The following is a 26908-nucleotide window of genomic DNA, read 5'->3' on the forward strand; positions in this document are numbered from 1 at the left end:
CATAGTGGACTCCACTTGGAATGCCTCAACTCAACAGAGTTTCAAAATGGAGAAATCAGACTTTATTAGAAATGATCCATTCCATGATGAGTTTCACTGACCTTCCTAATTTTCTTTGAAGATATTATATTTTGACTGTCATATATACACTAAATAGGGTTCTATCTAAAATCATTCCTACCACACCATATAAGATATGACATGATAAAAATTCGAGTCCAAGTCATCTCAAGATTTGGGATTGTCCAGTCCATGTCAAACGACAACAGACGGACAAGTTAGAAATCAAATCGCTTAGAGCTCATTTTATTGGATATTCCAAAAAATCATTGAGATATTATTTTTATCTTTCGAAAGACCACAATGTGATTGAGTCGACATGCAGTCTTTTTTTAAAAACAATTTATTCAAGATAAAAGCATGAGAAGACAGATTAGGCTCGAAGAAAAAATCTCTGAAGAGCAACAAGCCTTAGAACCTAAGGAACCTATTCAGCCTGAGCTGATCCACACACTTTCTTTCCACCTCGTAAGTCTAGTAAGATTTTTCATCCTGAAAGATACTTAGGTATCATTTAAGAAGATATAGAAAAAATATTCCTTACAAAAAATGGAGTACATGAACATCACCCCAAAACCTACAACGAGGCTATATCAGATATCGACTTTGAAAAATGGTTAAAAACAATGAAGTCAGAAATTGACTCAATATACTCAAACCATGTCTGGACCTCGATAGATCCACCTAAAAATATTGTACCTATTAGATGTAAATGAATCCTGAAGAGAAAGATAGTGCAGATGGAAAGATAGAGACCTTTAAGGTTAGACTCGTGATGAAAGGGTATAGTCAGTGTGAAGACGTTGACTATCAGAAAACCTTTGCACCCGTAGCCATACTTAAGTCCATCCGCAATGTTTGCCGTTGCAGTATATTTCGATTATGAAATATGACAAATGGATGTGAAAATAACTTTTTTGAATGGATATCTTTAGAAAGTATCTATATGGAATAGCCGCTTGATTTCTCTTCCAGTGATGGTGATCACAAGATTTGCAAACTGCAAAGATCCATTTATGGACTAAAGCAAACATCTCGAAGTTGGAATGCTCGGTTCGATGATGTAATCAAATCATTTGATTTCATCAAGAACGAGGAGCCATGTCTTAAAAAAGGTCAGTGGGAGTGCTGTTACTTTCCTCATATTGTACGTGGACAACATCCTCCTGATTGAAAATGATATTTTCATGTTGACCTCGATCAAAGTTTGATTGTCTAAAGAAGTTTTTATGAAAGATCTAGAAAAGACATCCTTCATTTTGGGGATCAAGATCTATAGTGATAGATCTAGGAGGATGCTAGAATTGTCACAGAAGATGTATATTGAAGAAGTGCTGAAAAAATTCAGTATGAAAAACTCCAAGAGAGATCTTGTACCCTTCAAATATGGCATTAATCTCTCCAAAAAGATATGCTCCAACACACCAGAAGAGATTGAATACATGGGCAAGATCCCTTATGTTTCAACTATAGGAAGCCTCATGTACGCCATGCTTTATACACGACCTGATATCGCTCATACTGTGAGTGTCACAAGCAGATATCAATCGAATCCAGATAAGAGCACTGGACTCCTATAAAATATATCCTTAAGTACTTGAGAAGGACTAAGGATATGTTTCTGATCTTTAAAAATGGAGAACTCAAAGTGCAGGGGTATACAGATTCAAACTTTATATCTAATACTGATGATCAAAAATCGACATAAGAAAATATTTTTTGTGCAATGGTAGTGCTGTTAGCTGAAAGAATTTCAAGCAGACTGTGATTACAAACTCCACCATGGAAGGAGAAGACATCGCCGTGTCAAAAGATGCGAAGGAGACATTCTGGTTCAAGAAGTTTGTTGCAGAACTTGAAATGATGCCATCAGATGCCGTCCCTCTCTATGGAACAACAACAATGGCATAGCCCTTGCTAAGGAGCTGATGTCTCATCAGAAATTCAAACACATCAAGCGACAGTTCCACTTCATCCGTAATTATCTCGAAAAAAAATACGTCGAAGTGAAAAGAGTCGACATTGCGAACAACATGATTGACCCACTGATGAAGCAATTAAATCAGCAAAAAACTAAAGCCCACCTAAAAAAGATAGAACTCAAATTTATAGCCAATTGATTTTAAATCAAGTGAAAGTTTGTTGGATGTATGTCATAGAACCAGATTGGCCACACTTGTAAAATACTTTTCGGACATAATTTATAACTAGCAAATAATCACGCTATGTAGAAGCTTTTACTTAAATGATGATAAAAAATAATGAAATATAATAATAATAATAATAAATAATATTTTTTGAAATATATAATTTATTTTTAATAATTTATCTTGATCTTATTTTTATTCTCTAGAAATAAACAAGTATTCGATGCACAACAAATAGCTATATACATCATGACAAGACACTAAGTATCATATCTATCTAAAACTTTTTGATTTTAAAATTCTAATTTTAATTAACATCGAGATAATAATAATTTTTTTAAACTCTCAAATGACAATAAAAAAATAATTTATAAAAAATAATATATTTTAATAAATTTTATTAAAAAGGAGAAAGTTACCTTGATCGCTCCAAACCTCCCACTTGATTAAGATGGATCTAATCTTCCTATTTTGCTGCTCCAAGCCTCTCACCTGATTGAAAGGAAAAAAAAACATATGAAAAATAATAAAAATAAAAAAATATGAAAAATTAAAAGGTAAAATCTTTTTCCACATAAATTTAAAAATTATTTTTCCTACAAACCAAAAATTATAAAAATAATAACATATTTTTGAAATATAATAAAAAATTTACAATAAAAATATGATAATGAGATTCACAATTTTACTGAATGCAGTCAATAATTTCATTATGCTGTATTGAACCTCAAATTCATATATTGATTTAAGCAATCTCAATTTCAGAATAATTTTTTTCAAATTTCTTTGTCGACAAAATTTTAACAATATCTATTTATACAATTATAATTAAAAAAATCAAATATTTAGAAAAAAAATTTAAACTAATTAAAAATAAATTTTAAATATATATTAAAATATTTATAGGATGGACATCATAGTTAGCACTATGAAGCTAAAATCGCCAAAAATATCTCACCAAAAATTTCAAAATTTGATATATTTTTTTCTTAAACCTACCTAACATCGTACACATCATGTCTCTTAAGAACAATATTTTTATCTTGACCTCAAAATTCATTTAAATTGATTTAAAAAGCTAAATATAATAAAAAAAAACCATCTAAATGATCAAATATTCCATAATTAAAGTGATATGAGCAAATATAATCATATCAACAAAATCGCATAGAAAGATGAAAAAAAATCACTCAATTAACTCACTCCAATAATAAATAATATAATATAATAAATTTTAATAAAATAAAAATTAAAAATCTTATATTTTTTTCCATCAATAAACTAATATAGAGCAAAATATAATGAATATCTTCTCAAAGATATCTACTCAAAAATATACATCAACATCATCGGCATTAAGCTAATGAAGGAATAAAAGCATAGTGAATGATCAAACAAATAAAAAAAAAAGACATGCAACTCACCTTACGTTACTCAATTCTCTAAGTTTCTTCTCGAACAAACTGATGAAACGATAAAAAAAATAATAATTAAAAAAAATAATCCGTAAGAAATAATATCACTAACCATATCTTGCTTTGAACTAGAGAGTTTGTAACCCAAGCAGGATTGGATAATTTTTTTTTCCTATCAGTATCATATAATTTTTAGTATCATATGAAAAACCTAATTCATTTTCTCATAAACTACATAAGAAGATTGTTGTTTTAGTAAAAACAGCCTTCTGCTCTTTGTTTTATAACATCATTTGAAAAAAAGATCGGTCAGAAGATCCAAACATAGTTGCTGACGCGATGCAATAGCCTTACCGTCCCATAAAAAAATTTCGAAGCACGATTGCTACTGCAATGCAACAGCCTTCCAGTATCTATGAATTTGGATAAAGATTACTGCTAGAATTTAACGACCATCCATCATGTCAATGAAAACAAAAAAATTTCAAAAAAAAATTAATACTAATATTATTTTTATTAGATCTTAAATCTTGCTTACCAAAAAATTTATAATTAAATACCAACAATATGAAATAAATAACAAAATAAATACATCTATAAAATATAAAAAATAATTATAATAATAATCAATATAAAAAAAATGATACGATAATTTTCTCCCCTCCCCAAATATTTTTTTTTCTTTCTTTCCCTTTTCCCCCTTCCCCAAGTGCATGGACATCTAAAATCAAATTGAAGCAAAAATCATAGCCAGGTAACGAAATACAATATATTATTTTACTATTCTTAGGAGACAACATAAAAATGCTGGGAACAGAAACCATTCATCTTTTTGATTGCTCTGTGATAAATTGATTCGCAAAATTGTTATAGATTTACATTGATGCATGCAAGACAGACATCCATTTGTCAGCAAGTGAATCAGAAAATAATCTCAGAAAATGCTTATAATCCCAGCATCACTCTTTTCTAATTTGATCGAGTAAAAAAGCCATATTGCCTCTTATTGCCACCGAAAGAAGATGATGATAGGAGGATGAAGGAAGTAAAAACCATGCTCTTCCAATGGCTTTCCCTCACTTCCATGCCGCATGCCAAAACCCAAAGACAGCAGTGACATACAAAGAACCGAGAAAATAAGTAAATAAAGAGAAGATAGAGAACGGAGAAGGCGCAGCAAAATCCCCTAAAAAATGTAAATAAATAAACAAAAAGAAGCAAGAATGGAGAAGGAAAAGGAGTCCACCGTGTGTGACCCTACTCGTGGCACCCCCGTTGTGGCCTCACCCCTCCGCCGTCCACGCCGCACTTGTCGTCTACATCGCACCCGACTCCACAAGACCGCCAAACCCCCTCCCTCTGGAGGGAAACATGAGAAAAATCCACAAAAACATAATAAAAACGGAAAATATTGGAAGGTAAGACCTTTTCCTTTATAGACTGATTTTTTTTTTCACTTCTTTTTCTTTCCATTTCATTCTCTTTTTCAGAGATTTGTGGGCAAGCAGAGGACTTGGAAGAAATCGGAGGGTTCCATATCAAAAGAAACAAAAAAAAAAAAATATTAACCTCCATAATGCTAAAGAAGCATGTTAAAATTTGAAGTTTTTGAAGCTATATAAAATTAATTTATATCAAAATTAATGCATAACCCTTCTTCAAGATTCAAGGTAGCCACCATATTATTCTACCAAAAACCAAAATTTCTAAGAAGCATCTTTATCCATGTTCTCTCTTTTTTTAATTTTTTTATAATAATGTGAATCTTCATCCATGTTCTCTTGTTCATATTTAAACCACCATCAAGCAATACTAAGATTCTTACAAAAAAAAATAGCGAAAAATAAAAAATCTACAATAAAATTTCACATCATTGGATTCAAGAACTGATTGAAATCTATATCCCCATCTTACATATATTTAAAAAAAATTGAAAAATCTAACAGAAAACGTAATGGTTTTCCGAACCTTGCCTAGCTGATTAATTCTAGACACTGCCTCGTCCCTCAGAATCGCTGGAAACAGTTCATCTCCTCCATCTTCTCCCCTTCCCACCTCCAAACCTTCTTACAACAAAATCTTTCTTGTATGATTAAGATAACTCAAAAAATCAAAAAAAAAAAAAAATATTCTAGAAAAAAAAGCATAGAGCAAGTACCGAGATTAAAAGGGATGCGAGAAGGATCGACGCAGAGAAAGTTAAGAGCTGTGGAGCCATCAAGAAGTGAAAAGATGAGAGCTTTTGGGGGAAGCGAAGCCATAGCCCCTCCTCCACTCCCCCTGTTACGAAGGGATCTTGTGAGGGCACCTCCTATGCCTCCCCTCTCCGGCCCCGAGCACCTCCCCCACCCCCTCCAATCTCCTTCAGGTGACTTGAGGATCGAAAGAAAAAACCCCCTAATTTGAACCTAAGAAACCCCGATCTCCCTCAACTGCTGTCCTTTCCACAGATTTTCGAGGAAAAAAAAAATCTCTGAAGAGTTCGAAGCAAAAAAAAAAAAAATGAAGATCTAGAGAAAGAAAGCACCGACGAAAAATTTGGAAGCAGGGGCGGGGAGCGGCAGCCTGAAGATCGATGGGGTGATCGAAGATGGCAGCAAGAAGAGCAGAGAGGACATCGAGGGGGCATGGAGGTCGATGGGGAGGAGAGCGCAAAATGGAGAGGAAAGCAAGAAAGAAAAAAAAAAGAAAAACAGATGAAGGAAGGTACGCACCTGAGGGAGATCGGAGGGAAAGATGACGGCAGAGACCGACTGGAGATGATGACGGGGAGAGCAGAGAGGACATCGAGGCGGCATAGAGGTCGGTGGGGAGGGAAGTTGCAAGATGGGGAGGAAAGCATCCAAAAGTTTCAAGAGGGCTCGGGAAGTGCGCCAAACAAAAAAAAAAACACCCAGGGAGATCACCACGTGGGCTACCTACTGGACGCACCGATGGGCATGCCACATGGCATGCGAGAAGAGCGCCAAGACGCATTTTAATGTATAAGATAAATTTGACTTTGAATATTAATAAAAATTAGATTATTTTCATTTACATTGTGTTTAAAGTATCCGTGAATGTTCATTGGATCGTTTACTGGATTAATGGATAAGATAACACATATTCTTAAGAGTTAAAAATTTGAAATACGTGCTAATCTTAATTAACTCATAAATAACTTCTGATCATAGAATCATTACAGAGATGATGATTGATCCGAAAGATTGATGTATGATCACTTTCTTCGGATAGATGAGTCTTGGAGATATCAGAACGAAAGTACAAATGTTTGTTAAGAATAAAAATATTAAGCGTGACCAATTACGAATAGTCACAAGGATTTCTACCTTCTTATCAGTGACTTATTCATAGCTGCGGTTGTGTGTCTAGTTCTTTGACCTGAGATGCATTTACAGTTCACTTTGAGGATTCTGTAGTTTGACTACACCATAACTCGATCTCCTAATCATATGGAACCTTGAGATATACGTTGGCTGTAGGATGTTCATTGTAAAAATTAGATTGCACAAAGATGGATCTATCGACTTCACACTAAGATGAGATCTATCGATCTCGATTGAATAGTAATCCTATGTAAATCATGAGATTGAATACATAAACCCATGACCATGGCAATGTGAAAGATAGAAAGATATTTCTATTAGATTTCATATCAGACTCGAATTAAATGATTTTATCATATGATAGATATTAGATTTGATGAATTTACTTTAACCTCGATTCTGTCGGGACTCACGATAGAAGAATCGAATCACGCGGTAACTACACTTAGAGATTCTTAATCAGTTCTGATGGATTGCCACTACATACGGCTAAGTATCAATAATAGATTGTGAGACCGATTAGAATTATTTCGATGATCGATAATTCTAATTGATTGAATTAAAAAAAATTCTAATCCATCGAAAAAAATTTCGATGATGTTAACGATAGAAATCACATGTCCCATTATTATATAGAATTAGACCTATGAAGTCACGCAACAAAAAATTTTAATCTAGGATTGTTCAATTATACTCAATTAGTCCAATTGAGTTTAAGATATTCATGCTAGTACATAATTTGACCTAGATTTCTCTCGATTGGATTTCCTATAAGATAGGGTTAAGCCTAATCCAATTGGAAAGTTGCTTGGACATGGATGTTATCCATTCAATTTTGAATGGGTTGTTATTATTGTCCTAAAGAAAGGATATGGAGGAAGAGTGCCAAGTGTTGGCGCCCCACTTGTTTATCGATGATTCCTCTCGAGAGAATAAAGGGATGCACATTCCATTTGAATGTCAAATGGAGGCACACCCTAGTGGATAAGGAACGAGGATAAAAAATTCTATTTAAATTTAAATATGAAGTGTTCAAATTTAAATTAAGTTGCTAGGAAGTTATCCATTTAATTTGAAAGGTTCAAACTCAAAACAAATGGTTAGTGTTGGTGCAAAAATCCGCTTGCGTCGAAGAAACTGGAGTCGAGGAAATCGCGGTCGCCGCCGGAACCTGCAAAAAAGTCTAAACCGGAGGTGGGGTTGCTCCGACAAGACCCTCCGATGCTCAAGTCAGTTCTCTGCCTCAACAAGAATGGAGTGCTCGAACAGAATTTTAGCAGAGTTTTGAGATAGAAAAATAGAGCTTAGAGAATAACGTATCTGAGGACCCCTTTTATAGGCGGAGGGGGTAACAAACTGATAGCGATGTCCGTAACCGTCTGGCAGTGGGCCGCCCAGAGTCAGGAAGAGTTTGTTGCGAAGAGTAGTGGAGTGGACCCGTGGCTATCACCGGGACGTGCCACGTGGAGTCTGCCACGAGGGGCGGAGCGGCGTCCGTTGTCGCGACTTGCCAGAGAATGGAAGAATCGCACGTATCCATCGTAGGAAGTGGAGCAGGATCGTGGCCATCATTGTGGTCTGCCAGGGACTGATGAGCCGCATGGAATCCGTCGCAGGAAGTGGACAGTGCCGTGGCCGTTACTGCGGTCTGCAGGGAGTGATGGAGCCGCGTGGAATCCATCGCAGAAGTGGAGCAACGCCGTGGCCGTTACTGCGATCTGCCAGGGAGTGATGGAGCGCGTGGAATCCGTCGCAGGAAGTGGAGCAGCGCCGTAGCCGTTATTGCGGTCTGCCAGGGAGTGATGGAGCCTATCGGTCGGAGTTTGGCTAGGGTGTATGGCGGAGAGAGGTGGCTAGCCACCCGTTTGAGAGGAGCTAGAAGTACGGCTCTCGCAGAAGTTCGGATGGAATCTCCCTTCAGTCAAAGTCGGGGGTGAAGTCCGGCTCCCGTAGGATACGGGTGGGTCTTCCCGTAGCCGAAGTCGGAGACGAGGTCTGGCTCCCGCAGGGATCTGGGCGAAGTCTACCTGCAATTAAAGTCAGGGGCGAAGTCCGACCCCCGTAGGAGTCCGGACGAAGTTCACCTGTAAGCGAAGTAGAGGGTGGAGCCCGGCTCCTGTAGGAGTCGGATGAAGTTTTACCATCAGTCGAGGTCAAGGATGAAGTCCGCTCCCGTAGGATTCCGGCGGAGTCTTCCCGTAGCCGAAGTTGGAGACGAGGTCTGGCTTCCGTAGGAGTCTGGGCGAAATCTACCTGCAATTAAAGTCAGGTGCGAGATCCGGCTTCCGTAGGAGTCCGGACGAAATCCACCTGCAATTAAAGTCAGGTGTGAGGTCCGATTTCGTAGGAGTCCGAACGAAGTCCACCTGCAATTAAAGTCAGATGCAAAGTCCGGCTCCCGTAGGAGTCCGGACGAAGTCTGCTGGTGAAGCCGTGGGCGAGGTTCGGCTCCCGTAGGAGTCCGGACGAAGTCTACCTGCAATTAAGGTCAGATGCGAAGTCCGACTCCCGTAGGAGTCCGGACGAAGTTTACCTGCAGCTGGAGTCGTGGGCGAAATCTGCTCCCGTAGGAGTCCGGACGAAGTCTGCTGGTGAAGCCGTGGGCAAGGTCCGACTCCCGTAGGAGTCCGGACGAAGTCTGCCTGCAATTGGAGTCGGGGGTGAGGTCCGGCTCCCGTAGGAATCCGGACGAAGTCTGCCTGCAATTGGAGTCAGGGGCGAAGTCCGACCCCCGTAGGAGTCCGGACGAGATCTGCAGGTGAAGCCGTGGGCGAGGTCCGACTCCCGTAGGAGTCCGGACGAAATCTACCTACAATTAAGGTCAGATGCGAAGTCCGACTCCCGTAGGAGTCCGGACGAAGTTTACCTGCAGCTGGAGTCGTGGCGAAGTCCGGCTCCCGTAGGAGTCCGAACGAAGTCTGCTGGTGAAGCCGTGGGCGAGGTCCGACTCCCGTAGGAGTCCGAACGAAGTCTGCCTGCAATTGGAGTCGGGAGTGAGGTCCGACTCCCGTAGGAGTCCGGACGAAGCCTGCCTGCAATTAGAGTCGGGGGCGGAGTCCGACCCCGTAGGAGTCCGGACGAGATCAGCAGGTGAAGCCGTGGGCGAGATCCGGCTCCCGTAGAAGTCCGGACGAAATCTACCTGCAATTAAGGTCAGATGCGAAGTCCGACTCCCGTAGAAGTCCGGACAAAGTTTACCTGCAGCTGGAGTCGTGGGCGAAGTCCGACTCCCGTAGGAGTCCGGACGAAGTCTGCTGGTGAAGCCGTGGGCGAGGTCTGGCTCCCATAGGAGTCCGAATGAAGTCTGCCTGCAATTGGAGTCGGAGGTGAGGTCCGACTCTCGTAGGAGTTCGGACGAAGCCTGCCTGCAATTGGAGTCGGGGGTGAGGTCCGACTCTCGTAGGAGTCCGAACGAGGTCTGCAGGTGAAGCCGTGGATGAGGTCCGACTCCCGTAGGAGTCCCGACGAAGTCTACCTGCAATTAAGGTCAGATGCGAAGTCCAGCTCCCGTAGGAGTCCGGACGAAGTTTACCTGCAGCTAGAGTCGAGGCGGAGTCCGGCTTCCGTAGGAGTCCGACGAGGTCTGCAGGTGAAGCCGTGGGCGAGGTCCGGCTCCCGTAGGAGTCCGGACGAAGTCTACCTGCAATTAAGATTAGATGCAAGTCCGACTCCCGTAGGAGTCCGGACGAAGTTTACCTGCAGCTGGGGTCGGGGGCGGAATCCGGCTCCCGTAGGAGTCCGGACGAGGTCTGCAGGTGAAGCCGTGGGCGAGGTCCGGCTCCCGTAGGAGTCCGGACGAAGTCTGCACCTACAATTAAGGTCAGATGCAAAGTCCGGCTCCCGTAGGAGTCCGAACGAAGTTTACCTGCAGCTGGAGTCGTGGGCAAAGTCCGACTCCCGTAGGAGTCCAGACGAAATCTGCTGGTGAAGCCGTGAGCGAGGTCCGACTCCCGTAGGAGTCCGGACGAAGTCTGCCGATGATTGAGATCAGATGCGAAGTCCGACTCCCGTAGGAGTCCGGACGAAGTTTACCTGCAGCTAGAGTCGTGGGCGAAGTCCGACTTCTGTAGGAGTCCGGACGAGGACTGCAGGTGAAGCCGTGGGCGAGGTCCGACTCCCGTAGGAGTCCGGACGAAGTCTGCCTGCAATTGAAGTCAGAGGTGAGGTCCGACTCCCGTAGAAGTCCGGACGAAGCCTGCCTACAATTGGAGTCGGAGGTGAGGTCCGACTCCCGTAGGAGTCCGGACGTCGCGAAGAATCCGATCGACACTGGCGGGTCCTGCCTGCCGGCAAAACTTGAGAGTGTGGTGGAGGCTCGACCACCTGGGAGGTTTGAGGAGACGTTGCCGGAGATCGAAAGTCAGTTGGATCCCCAAAAGGTCACTCCCGTCACGAACTTCGACTGAAAGGTATTTTATACCCAACAGTTAAGATGAGATCCTATCCAAATTCAATCGAATAACTCCTAACCCCTATCTGTTTTCTCTTGTGCAAAATGTTGTACGAAGAAAATCATCGGAGTAATGAAAAGAGGGTTTCCACCCCACCTTTTCTGCATGGAGAACTTTAAGGGCCAACGCCCTTATGGATTAGGACGGCACCATTTGAATTGAAAATTCAAACGGGAGCCGTTCCATGGATTAAGATTTAAGGGTTTATAAGAACCCCTCTGTAAAGGGCTCGATATTATTATTTTTTAGACCCTAAAACCACCTCCTCCTCTCTTCCATCTCGTCGCATCTAGAGTAGGCTCCCTCAATACCTCGCACCCAAAAATGTTGGGCTGATTTCTCGTTTGCTTGAAGGAGTTCATGCATTGTCCCACTGAAGGAAGGAAAAAGACTACATCAAAAGTTAATCCGACAGCCACCACAGAGATCAGATCATCGCTGATCAAGAGTGCCCCTGATCCACCTTATAATAGGTGGATCAGATCTGGAAAAAGCATCCTAAATAAAGATCCGAATGAATATCCGTAAAGACCGAACACGTATACAACTCAACAATGAGCCTCAACCATACTATGATCATCGAACCATGGAGATCGTCTTCGCACACAAGGTGATAGATATTGTTTCAATTATTTTAATACATGCTGAATATTGACTAATTATCTATCTTTTTTATCTATGTTTCTGATGCCGGATCGTAAAAAAAATAAAATAAAATTCTATTGTGTCAAATTTGATCGACCTGGAGTACAATCCTTAACCTTCAATCTCCAACGACTTTCAAAGAGACGACAAAATAATTGAAAACTAAAAATTAACTTATGGAGATAGAGAAAGTATTCACTTTTAAAGTGTTGTGATGGTGAAAAGATCTTGTATGCATCATACATACCATAAGATGAACATTCAATTGATGGCAGTGACTAGAACAAAAATATGAATAAAATAAAGATCAACTCACCTAGGAGTGATTTCGAAAGATTTTTATAATTAGTACATTCTTCAAAATATAAAACTAGAAGAGCAGAAATTTATTTATTTAAATAAAGAAACATGACAATTATATAATATGAAGCTCAATTTATGAAGCTTACTTAGTTTGTTCCCAGGTTGGTTGAGGATAAGCATAATTAAGGATGGCAATCGAATCGGATCACAGAAGGATCAGATCAGATGTGGATCGAGTCAGAAAAGTGCAAATCTAAACCTGATTTATTTATTAAACAAATCTGATTTTAAAACCCAAATCTGTCCTATTTATAAACAGGTTATCTATGGTTATTTGACCCGACCCATTTAACCTATTTATCCAGCCCAACCCGACCTGTTTTGCCTGTTTATCTAAGAATGTTGGGCCTCCTAGCCCAATACTATTGAACCTAACCTGTTAGTCTCAGAAAAAAGATCAAAATGTCACCAGATTTGTCTCTAAATTGTTTGAACAAATTTTAAAGGCTGCTGTTAGATCTAGTTTCATAAGGTGAACCTAAAAATACTCTTCTTGAGTTAACTGGTCATTCTACTATATTATTTCGTTCTTCTTCTATTTATAATCAACTACCGACTTAAATTCTGCATTTACTTTCCGTCTACAATGCTCCAACAATAAAATACATACATCTTTTTTCAAGTAAGGAAAAAGAAGAAAACCCAAGAAAAGGAAAAGGAATTACATCAGACACTATCCAAACTGTCGAATGTGTCCTCGCAGACCACACCCTTGGACGATTTCGTGAGCTGGAGAGTCAAATACTTGTTCTTGGCGTACACATGCGTGCCGAACAACTTCATCCGACCCTAAAAACTCACCCAGCTCCAAGAAAAATGAGGAATTTAGAACTTCAAACAAACCCTAAGAATCGAGAACAGGATAGAGGAGAAATTACACCGATCGACTGACCTGGGGGAACTCGACGTAGAGGATGGGGTTCTTGGTACCGAGCTCGCCGAGCTCGCCGACGCGGCCGCCGGAGAAGAGGTAGCGGCTCTTCCGCTGGCCCCACTTAACCACGTCGCGGCCCTGGAGCTTAAGGACGGACTTGGAGGGCTCCAGAGGAGAGGAGGGCTTTAAGGGAGCGTGGCGGAGGAGCTTCTTCGAGAACGCGAGGTATCTTAACCTCTTCTTCTCCTCCGTTTCAGGGTCCGTCGGCCGGGAGTTCTCCTCCTTCTCGCTCTTCTTCCCCACGTTGGCGCCCTCTCGGTCGAGTGAAGTCGGCGGGAGATAATGGGGAGGAAAAGAGCTATTATAATGGTGGTAAAATTACCCTAACAATGAATGGAAGCCTCTGGAGTCTGGCTCTGCACGAGGCCTGAGGCCAGCGGCTACTCTCTGCACGAGGCGGAGGCGGATGGGACCGATCCTCCTAAACTAAACCTAGGCTATATAACGTACAAACGCTATTTAAATTTAAACCGATATAAATAGATTTTATATCCGATCGACCCGATTCAATAGATCAGAATTCAAATTCGATTCATTTAATACCGATTCAATCCATATTAAACAGATCAATAGGTTAAAATTCAAATCCGATTCATCTAATAAATAAATTAAATAGATCAATTTATTTATAATTTAAATTTATTTAATTTAAATTTAAATTTATTTATAATGGATTGAATATAAGTCGACGGAACGAATTTTTTTTACCGATCCCAAACATAATTAAATGCATAAATTTGATATGGGCTGAAAACAGAAATTAAAAAATAAATAATATCATATAAATTAATTATTTATGTAAATATGATAATAAAATATTAATAATTAAAAAAATAATAAAAAATATATAAAAAAAAAAAATTAAAAAAATATATATGTAGAACGAATCGCAATGATAGAATAATAAACATAATAAGGGTTCAAATAAGGGGTCAGTGAGTGCTAACTCTAGATTGATTGATAACGTCCATTGCTTTTGATGCCATGGAAATCATGTAGTAAGTGATTGTCATTGGAATATTGATACCATGCTTTGGTTGTGGTCAGAAAGATCATAAAAATAGCTAGTTGCCCATAAAGAATGAAGAATCAAACTATTCTGATAGCTGAACAAAATATGAATGGAAGTCTAAAACCTCGAACTCAAGAAAAGGTCTACGCTCTTTGCAACAAGATGCACAAATTTTCGATGCAATGGTGACAAACTCCGAGAAAAATTCTCAAAATTAATTCAACCTGTTGATTGATTCTGCTTAAAAGGTAAGTAATGTAACTCTTTTTCTAGATTTATCTGTGAATTATATAGCATTTATATCAATGAATTTTAACTTATATTGTTTGTAATTTATGAATATGAAGTATGATATTTATTTGTTAAATGAAGTATGATATTTATTTGTTAAATTTATTTCATTATAGAATATTGTTTGATACATTATCGAATATATTGATTTGTTATAGAGTTATGATCGGTTGAATTTTATTCCAGATGGTTTTGTGTATTATTCAACTAAACTATGAAACTGATTTTATCAAAAAAAGATTGATTCAGGATAGATTTTGACTCGCGGTTTGACTATGCAAAGGAATCCTATCAGTGGAAGTTATATGTTGGCATATCGATATTCTACTAATGGAGCTTGTGCATCGATATATCATTATCCTGTGGATAGGGATTATGCATTGATACATGGTTATCCTGCTAGTAGGATTGTATGCTGGTATATCAACATCTTGTTAGTGAAAATTATGCATTAGTATATTGATACTCTACTAGTGGAGATTAAATATTAGCATATCGATATCTCGCTAGTGAGGTGTTATATGTTGGTACTTTAATTATTCAAAGCTCATTCTGGCCTAACTATAGGATATAAGTATGATCATAATTCATGAATGTCGAGGTAAATCAAATATTTTGAAAAAAATTAATTTATAAACAAAAAAAATTTTTAAAAGACTAAATTCATATGGATCTTATTTTGATGGTACTGTATATTTTGAATTAGATTTTGGATTGATGTAGCCTATAAATTTTCAGTATACTATTATTACTAAATTTGTCTAGCTAAAATATTTATTATTTACTGAATTATCTAGCTCATCATTTTATATTTTACTCTTTTTTTTACATATTCAAAGTACTAGATTGATTTAGAGATTCATTATGAGAAAATGAATTAGAAGCCTAATTTGATAGCTTTATTTTAGATTAGAATTTATTGAAGTTAATGCAAAATTATGGAATATTTTTTGTAAGATATTTGATTTAATTATTTAAATTCAATTTGAATATTAATTTATTGATTATTTCTTCTACTATTCTTTATGATATTATAAAGAGATGCCTTGTATGCTTGTGGAAAAAATTCTCCATGAGTATGTAGTGGTTGCCACTACCTCTAACTCATGATCTTGGATTGAGGGCACGACAATTAGTATGGTATCATAAGTAGATGAAATATGATATAAAATCAGATATATGATGAGTATAAATGGGTAGGCAATAGAGACATTAATGATAACTTATGTTGATTGTGATGAAATTTAAAAACCTATATTTGACACCAATATGTTGATGAAATTGAATTAAAGATGCACAGCAGAAGCGTAGTAGTTTGAATTATTTTTAAACCGATCCTAATAATATTTTAATTTAAAAAATATTTTGATGAAAGACTCGATTGTGAAATTAAAGGATGATTATGATTTGAGGAAATAACCTTAAATTTTTGAAGACTTTAATAAAAAAAATTTGAGGATGAAATTTCTTTTTAGGAGAAAAAATGTGATACTCCAATCTATCAACCTAGCCCAAATTGACTGCACCAATTTTAAAGTGTTGGGAAAAAGAAAAAAATGAAATAAGATTGGACTCTTGATCGAAGTCAAAGATTGATGTTGGGAGGAAGTCAAATCCCTTCTCCTAGCTCTATTTAAAGGAAAGAAGTCTTCCCATCTTTTCCAGTGAAGATCAAAGCCAAAATGGAAGAGAAATTGTCGAGTTTTTGTCGAAGTTTCCATAAAAAATCATGGCTAGAGCACTACTAGAAAAGAGGTAGGATCCTCTAATCTTCGAGTTCAATTGATTTGCCATTCTACTAACCCACCATAGCCTTGATTCCAGCTAGCGAACTGCCAGATTTTGTCAAAAGGGGCTCAATTAGTTTTCCTATTTTTTATGGATTTTTTTTTTATTTTTATGGCATCACCATAACCCTAACCACCATCGGCTAGGGCTTTCCTTTGTTTTGAGAGAAAGGGATGACCCGAAGGTCACTTGTTTTGCTTAGAAAATGAGAAGAAAGAAGAGGAAAAAAAAAGGAAAAGAGAAAGAGAGAGAAAGAAAAAGAAAAAGAAAAGAAAAGAAAAAAAAGAGAGAGAGTTTCTCTCTTCTAGTTCTTCCTCTTCTCTCTCCTCTCTATTCTCCTATTTTCTATATCTATTTTTTCTCTAGTTTCTCTCTCTACTTTTTCCTCTAAAAAAATTCAACATTCTCTCTTTACAAGTTTCTCTCTCTTAAAATTACTTTTTCTAGATTGTGTTTCTCTTCTAGAATTTTTTGGATCTTAGAAAGAACTTTTAATTACTTTAATAGACCTTGCTGAAAGGATCTTAACTGTTGACTATTGACAGTCTGCCAATCTCCATCTTGATCAAGCTGAGCATCATGAGATTTCACCATCGATTACATCCTAGCATGATTCTTGATTTGTAGTTGATCAATTGGATGTCCTATATCGAACTAATTGGCATATCGGGCACCATCGTATAGCCAGCCCTATAAAGATATTAAAATTTAATATTTTTATTTTTAAAATAATAATGATTAAAGTTTGATCAAAGTATGATTTTGGATATTAGGTTTTGAAAAAAAAAAATTGAAAAGTTCGTTGTTTGTGCAAGATTGAGATAGCTCCACATCATATAAAAATGGGTGCTCAAGTGCTGCCAGAGAGATGTCAAATCAACAAGATGGCAGTACTCTTTTGCAAATTGATGGCATCCCTCAGTAGAAAGGAGTCATTTATCCTACTAGAAATATCTAGATGGAGGAATAAGAACCAAGCATGGCTTAGATAATGCAGACTTTAGTAGGTTGATGCAATTGCAATAGTATTTATAGCAATAGTTACTACAACAATGGTAGGCACAATAATAAATACCACCACCATAAAGATGTGAAGAGCAACAGAGCAACGAAGTAATATTAGAGAATTTAAGAAGTTATCTCCATCGACTTTCAAGGGGAGAACCATCAGAAGCTAGGAATTGGCTTATAGAGATGGACAAAATATTTACTATTAAGAGATACCGTGACGATGAAAAGATCTTGTATGCATCATATATTTATAAGATGAAGCATTCAATTAGTAGCAGAGACTAGAATATAAATATAAAGATGATGAAAAATAAATCACCTAAGAGAGATTTTAAAGGCATTTTATGATTAGTATTTTTTTCGGAGTGTAAAGATTCAGAAAGAGTAGGAGTTTATTTATCTGAAATAAGGAAATATGATAGTTATGGAATATAAAGCTAATTTTATGGGGCTTGTTAAGTTTATTCCAAGGTTGATCGAGGATTAGCATAATCGAGTATATAAATTTGAGATAGGACTGGAGATAGAAATTAAAAGTAAGTGATGCCATATGAACTAACTACTTATACATATATGGTGAATAAAGTATTGATAATTGAAAGAAAATTTGATGAAGAATGTACAGAAAGGGAAAGAAATCAAAAGAAAAGAAATAGATTGAACGAATCTTAAAGGTTGAATAGTAAACATACTAGGGGTTTGAATAAGAGATCAGTGAGTAATAATTCTGAATCGATTGATAACATCAATTGTTCTTGATATAGTGTAAATTATGTAGTAAGTGATTATTGTTGGATATTAGTGCATACTTTGATTATAGTTAAAAAGATCATAAAATAGCTAATTGCCTACAAAAAACAAAGATTCGGCCTAACCTGATAGTTGAACAAGGATGGAAGTCTGAAACCTTGGATCTAAGGAAGGGTCTTTGCTCTTATGGAATAAGATGCGCAGACTTTCAATATAATAGTAACATATTCTGAGAAAGATTCTTAAAATTAATTTAACTTATTGATTGATTCCGCTTGCAAGGTAAGTAATGCACTTTTTTTTCAGATTTATCGATAAATTATATAGCATTTATATTATTGAACTTTAAGTCATATTGTTTATGATTTGTAAATATAAAGTATGATATTTATTTGTTAAATTTATTTCATTATAGAATATTGTTTGATGTATTATCAAATGTATTGATTTTGTTATAGAGTTGTGATCAATTGATTTCGATTTTGAATAGTTTTATGTATTGTTTGTTTGAAATATGAAATTGATTTCGATATTTGATTTGAGATGGATTTTAACTTGCGGCCTAACTATGTATCGATATTCTATCAATAGAGATTATATGTTGGCAGATCGATACCATATCAGTGGAAATTGTATGCTGATACATCGATACCCTACTAATAGGGGTTGTGTACTAGTACATCAATATCCTATCAATAGGGGTTATGCGTGGTATATCGACATCCTACCAGTGAAGTTATATGTTGGCATGTCAATATCTTGCCAATGGAGTTATACATTGACGTTTTGACTAGTCTGAGTTTATTCTGATCTAGCCATAAGGTATAAATATGGTCATAATTCATAGTTAACGAGGTGAGCGGGATGTTTCAAAGAAATTAATTTATAAATAAAAATATATATATTTGAAAAAATTAAATTCGTATCGATCTTATTTAGTGATGACGAATATTTTGAATTGGACACAGAGATTCGTTATGAAAGAACGAATTAGAAGTAGAATTTAACATCTTTATTCGGATTAGAACTTATTGAAGTGGATGCAAAACTATGAAATATTTTTTTGTAAAATATTTGATTTAATTATTTAAATTAAATTAATTTAAATATTAATTTATTAATTATTTATTTTGTTATTATTTTATGATACAGTAAAAAAATATTTTACATATTTACCGGAAGAGTTCTCTATACGTGGCATATAGTTACCATGACATGACCCTAGGTCGCAATCTCAAATTGGGGGTGGCAAAGATTTTACTTAGTTTGCCGTATACCGATCGCCTCTGTCCTTGGACCACAACTCTCGATGACAGCTAATCAACCCCTCCGGAAGCACGTGAAGCAATACCATCATTCGCCGCGACTGCCATGGTTAAGAGAATCGGGTTGTCGGAGAAGAAAACCGGCTTTAGACATCAACGGGCGTGCTGTATCACCGAAGTCGGAGTGCCCTAGCTATGTTGGACAGAAGGTGGAAGATATCACGACTCTCAAATTAAAGCAAGCGCAAGGCGCAACACTCCTGTTGATTTTTCAAAATCGCTAAATAAAGAATTTTACATTTGAGGGACATGGTTCATGTCGCTAGAGGATAGCGAGTTCTTAGCCTGCGTACCACCAGTGTGACTGCAAAATATCATCAATCAATGTTCATAGGTATTTAGAAGTATATCTGAACAAAATATCATCAATCAATGTTCGAAAAAGAATCCGTGAGCTTAGAGTTGGAGTAGGTTTATATCAATCTGAATTTCCCTGCTCTTACGTACGTATTCACAGTCTTAATCTTCTTTCGTTCACCGAGTGAAGGGGATTGGTCTTTGACCTAAGCTTTTCTTCGGAAAAAGAAAAATTTCAATCTGATTGACCCACATGGACTGTCATATGCCAGTTAGAACTTAGAAGCAAATATGAAGGCTGGGCTGTAATTCTCATGATTTAATTAGCTCTTTTAAGGCCTGGAGATGCCCTGAACGTCAGTCTCCGAAAAGAATTGTATGCCACCTGCTAGAAGCAACGGGAATGCAACCTCACTCATAATCCAGTGTTTTGCTGAACTTTGTCAATACATTTAATTACCTCAAGAAAAAATAAAAAAGAAAAGCTTGGTTACCACATAAACTGCACGTGTTTGAATTACATGAATGAATCCTAGGTGACCTATCAATCTAAATGAAGACACGATGGGATCTTTAGAAACTATATATTCTTCACAGACAAATTAACGAGAAAGAATGAAATAAGATCTTTAGAAACTATATATTCTTCACAGACAAATTAACGAGAAAGAATGAAATAGGACGATTTTTTTTTTCTTTTTTGTCCCCTAAAGGAAGAGAGAAACCGGAGAAAATGTATATATGGTAATTCAGGACTGGATTGCTAGCGGGATGACCTCGGCAAGAGGGGAGGGGAGGGGGCTGGGCAGCGGTGAGGAGCGGCAGACGGGGCACGTGGGCCGGGACCGCAGCCACAGGTCGACGCACTGGAGGTGGAAGAGGTGGCCACAGTCCGGCAGCAGCCGCAGCACGTCCGTGTCCTTGTAGTCCGCCAGGCAAATGGAGCAGCATGATGCGGTGGTGATGGTTGTGGTGCCCTTCTCTCGGAGCTTGGCCTCCGAGTAGAGCACCGTGGGGTAGCTCCTCAGGATGGCCTCGTCGAGGCCAGCCTCCACGTCGGGGCCCCCATCAGCGGCCGCAGATCCATGGGGCCGTGAGGGCTGGGTGGGAGAGGTGTTGACCCGGCTGCAGAAGTAGGACATGAGGGTGATGGTGGTGATGAGGAGGAGGATGCCGACCGTGATGCTGAGGCCGTAGCCTAACCCGCTGATCTGCTCCGAGCTAAGAAACCCACTGGGCGGCGCCAGGCTGGAGTCGCCGCCGCTGCTCATTGGGTCTGGTGGTGAAAGGAGAAAGGGGGCATCGCGCGCCCCCTTGCATGATCTTGTTTTCTCTCGGAGGAGGAGAGTTTTTGGGTCTAGCTAGGAATGTCAACGGTAACATGGCCAGGATTTAAAAAAATATATAACGCTTTGAGGGAGTTGTGGAAGTTTTTGCAGGTCAAGGTGCTGCAGGCTCGCACTCTTTCAGCATGTAGCTGTCATCCATTTTTCTCGCTGTCAACCCTCTCTAGTAGTTGTGGATGCATTGTCTCATTTTTCACCTACTCCATCACATTTAATCCGCCCATCCCATCGCAAAACTCCCTATCTTCCATTCAGATGTATGTATACACTGCATGCACGAGGATATATGACCGATCTAGAGGCACAGCTTAAGAATTGCACCATGTCAACGCTCTCTCATGTGCCATAGCAGGTAATTACTTATAAAATTCCTAGGTTGGATCAAGATCAGGTTTGAAAGTATATGCATGCTGACAAGTGTTCGATTGTTAATAGAGATGCAAGAAACAGGAAAATTTCCAGTCAAACACCGAGTTGCTTAACGTCATGCCATTCCATAGAATGAATTTATCCATTAGTGCTTGCCAGGAGTGTTTATCTAGACATTGACCTCCGAAAACTCCATTAAACTTTAGTCCTTTTTTCAGTCTATTGCTGTTGGGGACCGCCTCCTTGGACCTGCAAGGCAATAGATAAGAATCAAAGAGTTTACTAGATTGGTTAAAGAGGATTTTTTGGTGGAAAATAAAGGAGGAGGAAAAAACACAGAAAGAGAGTCTCATTTCGTTAGAGTCTTTTACGTTATCTTTTGTGAAAGGCCTCAGGATTTATTTATACATAAGATCCTAAAACTTCTAAGATCGTAATCCAACAAACTTGAGATCGTATCATAAAAAATTACTAACATGGTTCAACAACTGGGGGATATGATGTAACCACCTAGCATGTGATGGAATTATTGGAGCCACATGCACATTTGGGATGGAAAGACCTAGTTATTTTTGCTGTGGAAAAGGCTCTGCTTGGTCTGGATTGGTTGCCGAGATCGCTGAGCCAAGTTGAGAGACTTCGGCTCTGGAGGTTGGCTGCTTTCGATCGGCTCGTCCTAGCTTTCAAATTATTATGGGAAATTTTTAAATACAACTAGGTTGTCACATGGGTTATGAGTTAGATGAATCTGATTGCGCCACGTCACTTCGGCTACTTATTGCTACAACACTAGCCCCTCCACTTTTGAGTCCAAAGTATCTTTCTTGATTCGGATGAAGAAAGTAGCCATTTCCATCAAACTCCACCCATTTCAAGTAGGGTACTAATTCATGGGTGGTGGTCCCACAAAGGTCAAGTCCTAATGTCTTATCTCCCAAGGCAATGTTGATTGTCAAGAACAAGGGGGATGCAACATATGCTTGATGGTCCAATCGTATGAATCAATCCAAGCATCCCAAACCCTGTAAAAGGAGGGGGAGGACCTCTACAAGTTTGCCACCTCCAGAGGAGTTTTGAGCATCCTTTCTATTATTTTAAGAAATTCCTACAAAGCTAGCTTGTTGAATCATCTTGGATCATCTTTGTGTGGTGGTTTTATGATTTTTCCTCTTTTTCTTTTCTAACGGTCGATCTATTTTCTAATCTTCTCTTTCTTCTTTGCAAAATACTGCCCTCATGGATCACATTGAGGTTCTCTAGCTGGCTTTAAGAAGGGCCATGGAGAAGATGGCTTAGGTTGAGTTTGAATCAGGATTCCTCAGGAGCAGGTTAGTGGCCAAGATAGCTCCTATGGATTTTGATATTAGTCGAAAGGTGGCTAAAGTGGAGGCCAAGCTAAGGGCCACTGGAGGAGAGATTGAAGCGGCTAAGCTCTAAGCCTCCAAGATTTAGAAGAAACCGCAAGCAACCAGATGGTGAGTTGTCGAAGCTGAGAAGAGGATTCTCCAAGTAGTAGAGTACAAGTCCTTTTTGGGCCACCAGTGAGAGATCACCAAGGCATTCCTGTAAAACTTTAAAAGGTGCCAAAAAGGAATAGTGAAACTCCAACCTGATCTCATTCATCTCATCATCAATGAGAGCCTTGTTAAGAGGGGGCACCATTCAATAGGTGAGCCCCCTTCATCAAAGCTTGAATTGTAAATCTCTATGCAAGTTTTCTTCTTTCACTTTTGCAACTGTCGCATATTCATAGAGAACTCTCTCCATAAGTATGCAAGATATCATGATAAAATAATAGTGAAACAAAATTCAAATAATCAATGTTCAACTAAATCAAATATCTAATAAAATAATATTTTATAGTTATCAATGATAAACACTTAATTTAAGTTATTTAAAGCAGAAAATTATATTTAATTTATTTTATTTATTAAAAATTTGATGCTTCTTTTTATGTTTTACAGGAAAGGTGATCGCCGATACAAAGAGTTCGATTCGTAGATCAAAAAGACTCAAGTTTAAAAAAAATTGGACTTAAAACAAAACGTAAATAAGAGAAGGATGCATACGGTATTCTAGAAAATGAAGATACTATGCAAGGAACTCAGAAAGGATATAGATGTCGTTTTAAAGAAACAAAAGTTTCTTTTTGTAATTTTTCAATCAAAAAGGGCGCGGCAGCAGAAGCGGGCGCGTGGAATGAGCGCGCTGGCGGGCGCGTGGAATGAGTGCGCTGGCGGACGCGCGGGCGCGGCATCGGGCGCGGCAAGGCGAGCGCGCGGGTTCGTTGGGAGTTTGGCAAGGCGGACACAATGGTGAACAGAGGGATCTTAAAATTAAAGAAAAAAATTTAATACTTGGAAATACTTTAAGAAGAAGAATTTATATTTTTTTTATCTGCTTGTGATCTTTCTATCTCATCCATTCATCTTTTAGTTCTTAGTATTTTCTTTAGTCCCACATCAGAAAATCATGTAAAACTCCTCCCTCCTAATACCTATAAAAAAGCTTTTGCACTCCCATTGGAGGGGGAGCCCAGAAATTCTTCTAGAACTTGCATAGAGGAAGAGAAAGGGACTACTCCATGAGCAGCTAGGCTAGCAGTCTCGGAAGTGGAGAAGAAATTTTGTAATGACATAGAGTTGATTTATTGTTCTAAACTTTCTTGTATTTCTTTATATGCAATAAAGATTATGCTTTTTATTTAAATCATCATGAGTTCTTTATTTGCTCTCTTTCATATGCTTTTATTTATGCTTTCCTGTTAGATTAATATTAGGAACAACTTTTACTTTCCGGAGACGCACCGTGATCTACGGGTACGGTACGGGACATGCTGAGGAAAGAAGAGTTGTTTACCTAGTACTTTTCAGAGACATACCGTATCTACGGGTACGGAATGTGTCGAGAAAAGATAGATATTTTTTCTAAGATTAATCGCATCTATTTAATTAAAAAAAAGAGATACAACTCTACTAGTACAAAATTAATTCAAAACTCCCGAGCTCTTTATTTTTTAATTATATCAATTTTAAGATAATTTATTTTTTAAATCAAAACAACACTTCTTTCTTTTATTTTGCAATCTCAACTTAGCCCAAGGTCCCTGAAGATACGATCTCGACTCATCCTACCTACGTAGTGAGTAGAGTTATTTTTGGTGCTATCAACGACTACGCATCAATCAACATCAATAATTTTTAATCTAAATAAAGATATCAAATTTTACTTTTAATTCACTCTTTTATATCGAAACTCCAAGTCAAACTAGTCCTCTGAGTCTATGAAATAGTAAAATATAAAGTAATGAATTAGATAATTCAATAAGCAATGAATATCTTGATAAGATAATTCATATGATAATATAGATTATAAATATTAAAATATAATTTATCATTAATCATTATACAAATATAATCAAATTTATTTTAAAATATGAATTCAATAATGTCAGTACCTTTCAAATATTCATATACATAATATTATATCTGATTTCAAAAATAATTCATATTCAAATATCTAATTCAAAATATATTTCACTCAACTTATCAGCCTTTAACTATGACCACACTTATACCGTGTGACCGAACCAGAATATCATATTTATATACTATGGTTGAACCGGAGTACTACACTTATATCCTGTAGTAGGATAGAATACTATATTTATACCTTGTGATCGAGATAGAATATCATACTTATATCCTGTGGCCATACTAGAATACTATACTTATACCCTATGGTAGGATCAGAAATAGAATCATGAACTTAGAATGTCAATGCATAAACTCCCAATTAGAAGGATTTAGAATGCAGTCAGACTGAGAGTCTAAATCTAATTCATATCAAAAAAAAATATAAGATAATATATATTTTATAATCAAATCAAAATATATATAGAATTTCAAATCGATAAACACTTATGGTAATAGTACAAGAAAATATTACTTCAAAATTCTATATCAATTTTCATTCAAAATATAATTTTTGTAAGATTCATAAACCATATATAAATTCATTAACAATTTGTTAAATACTCAAATAATATTGTATAAATGAAAGATCTAGAAAAGATAAATTATTACTTATCTCATATGTATTCTAACAAATCTATATAATTTCAAAAATTTTTCTTTCAAAACCTAATATCCAAATCATACTTTTATCAAACTTTAATCATAATTATTTTCAAAATAAAAATCATAAATCATCACAGGACTGGCTATATGGTAGCATCTGACATCCAATCAATTTGATCTAGGATATTAAATTGATCAACTATAAATCAAGGGTCATGCTAGGATGTAATCAATGATGAGATCTCATGATACTTGATCCAATCAAGGAGGACTAACAAACTGTCTAATAGTCAACGATCAAGATTCTTGCACCAGGATCTATCAAAGTTATTAGAGGATCTTTCTAAGATCTAAAAAATCCTAGAAGATAGATAAAATCTAAAAACTTTTAGAAAGAGAAAGTGAGATTTTTCTTAAGAGAAATTAGAGAGAAAGTGGAGAGAGAAATAATTCTAAGAAGAGAAAGAGAGAGGGAAGAGAGAGAAACTCTTTCTCTTTCTTCTTTTTTTTTTTCTTTGCTTTCTTTCTTCTTCCTCTTTTCTTTCTAACGGAATAAGGGACCTTGTGGGCCCCATTCGTTCCCTGGATTAGAGGCCATGGCCAGCATGGCTAGGGTTGGGAGTGGCCAGGGCAATGGTGGCATAGGTGGGGGACCATAGATATCGATGGTCGGCGATGATGACTACCATCAAAAAATCAAGATATACGGGCGAAAAATCAAAGTAAAAATACGAAAACTCAATCCAAGCCTCCTTTTTGATAAAATCTAGTGATTCGCTAGTCGAAATCAAGATTTTAAAGGCTAAGAAAGATGGCAAAGCAAATTATCTTGAAGATTAGAGGATCTTACCTCTTTTTCTGATGGTGTTTGGGCCAAAATCTGATAGGCACAGTGAGTTGCTTTTCAAAAGAAGAAGAGGGGAAAAACTCTGGTGAACCTCCAATCTAGGCCTCAATTTTTCATAAAAAAAAAAAGAGAAAAACCATCTTTCTTTTAAATAGAGCTAGAGGGGAGGAGTTTAACTCCTCCTGATGGTTTCTGACTCTAATCGAGAGTCAATCGAGGGAAGAAGACTCCAATTGAGAGTCTTGTCTCTCTTTTTTACTTTAAGATCTATGTGGTTGCTTTGATGGCTGGATATCACAGAAGTACTCATCTAAAAAGATCATAAAGCTCTAATTAACTTCCAATCAAACTAAATATATCATCACCAAGGAATTTAGTAAAAATATCAGTTAATTGTTTTCAATAGGTACAAAATCAAGCATAATATCATTGTTTGCACATGATTTCTTATG

General features: G+C 37.5%; 1 protein-coding gene and 1 long non-coding RNA gene across 2 annotated transcripts; both read right to left on the bottom strand.

The window, feature by feature from the left end:
- Positions 1 to 12994: 12994 nt before the first annotated feature.
- Positions 12995 to 13889, bottom strand: LOC105053500 (uncharacterized). The gene is made up of 2 exons (XR_002165603.3): positions 13300 to 13889; positions 12995 to 13196 (listed from the first exon to the last, which is right to left on the bottom strand). It is a non-coding gene; the product is annotated as an uncharacterized lncRNA (long non-coding RNA).
- Positions 13890 to 20286: 6397 nt separating this feature from the next.
- On the bottom strand, positions 20287 to 21175 carry LOC105053499 (RING-H2 finger protein ATL70-like). Its single transcript, XM_010934690.4, has one exon. It carries the CDS (start codon positions 21084 to 21086, stop codon positions 20565 to 20567), a length of 522 nt encoding a protein of 173 aa, XP_010932992.1. The 5' UTR covers positions 21087 to 21175; the 3' UTR covers positions 20287 to 20564.
- Positions 21176 to 26908: the final 5733 nt, after the last annotated feature.

Source organism: Elaeis guineensis, chromosome 10, assembly GCF_000442705.2.
Source record: "Elaeis guineensis isolate ETL-2024a chromosome 10, EG11, whole genome shotgun sequence".
In the NCBI taxonomy this organism is placed as follows: domain Eukaryota; kingdom Viridiplantae; phylum Streptophyta; class Magnoliopsida; order Arecales; family Arecaceae; genus Elaeis; species Elaeis guineensis.

Bases quoted from the DNA above. Each gene is read 5' to 3' on its own strand.
- LOC105053499 (XM_010934690.4), bottom strand. From the start codon at position 21,086: ATGAGCAGCGGCGGCGACTCCAGCCTGGCGCCGCCCAGTGGGTTTCTT.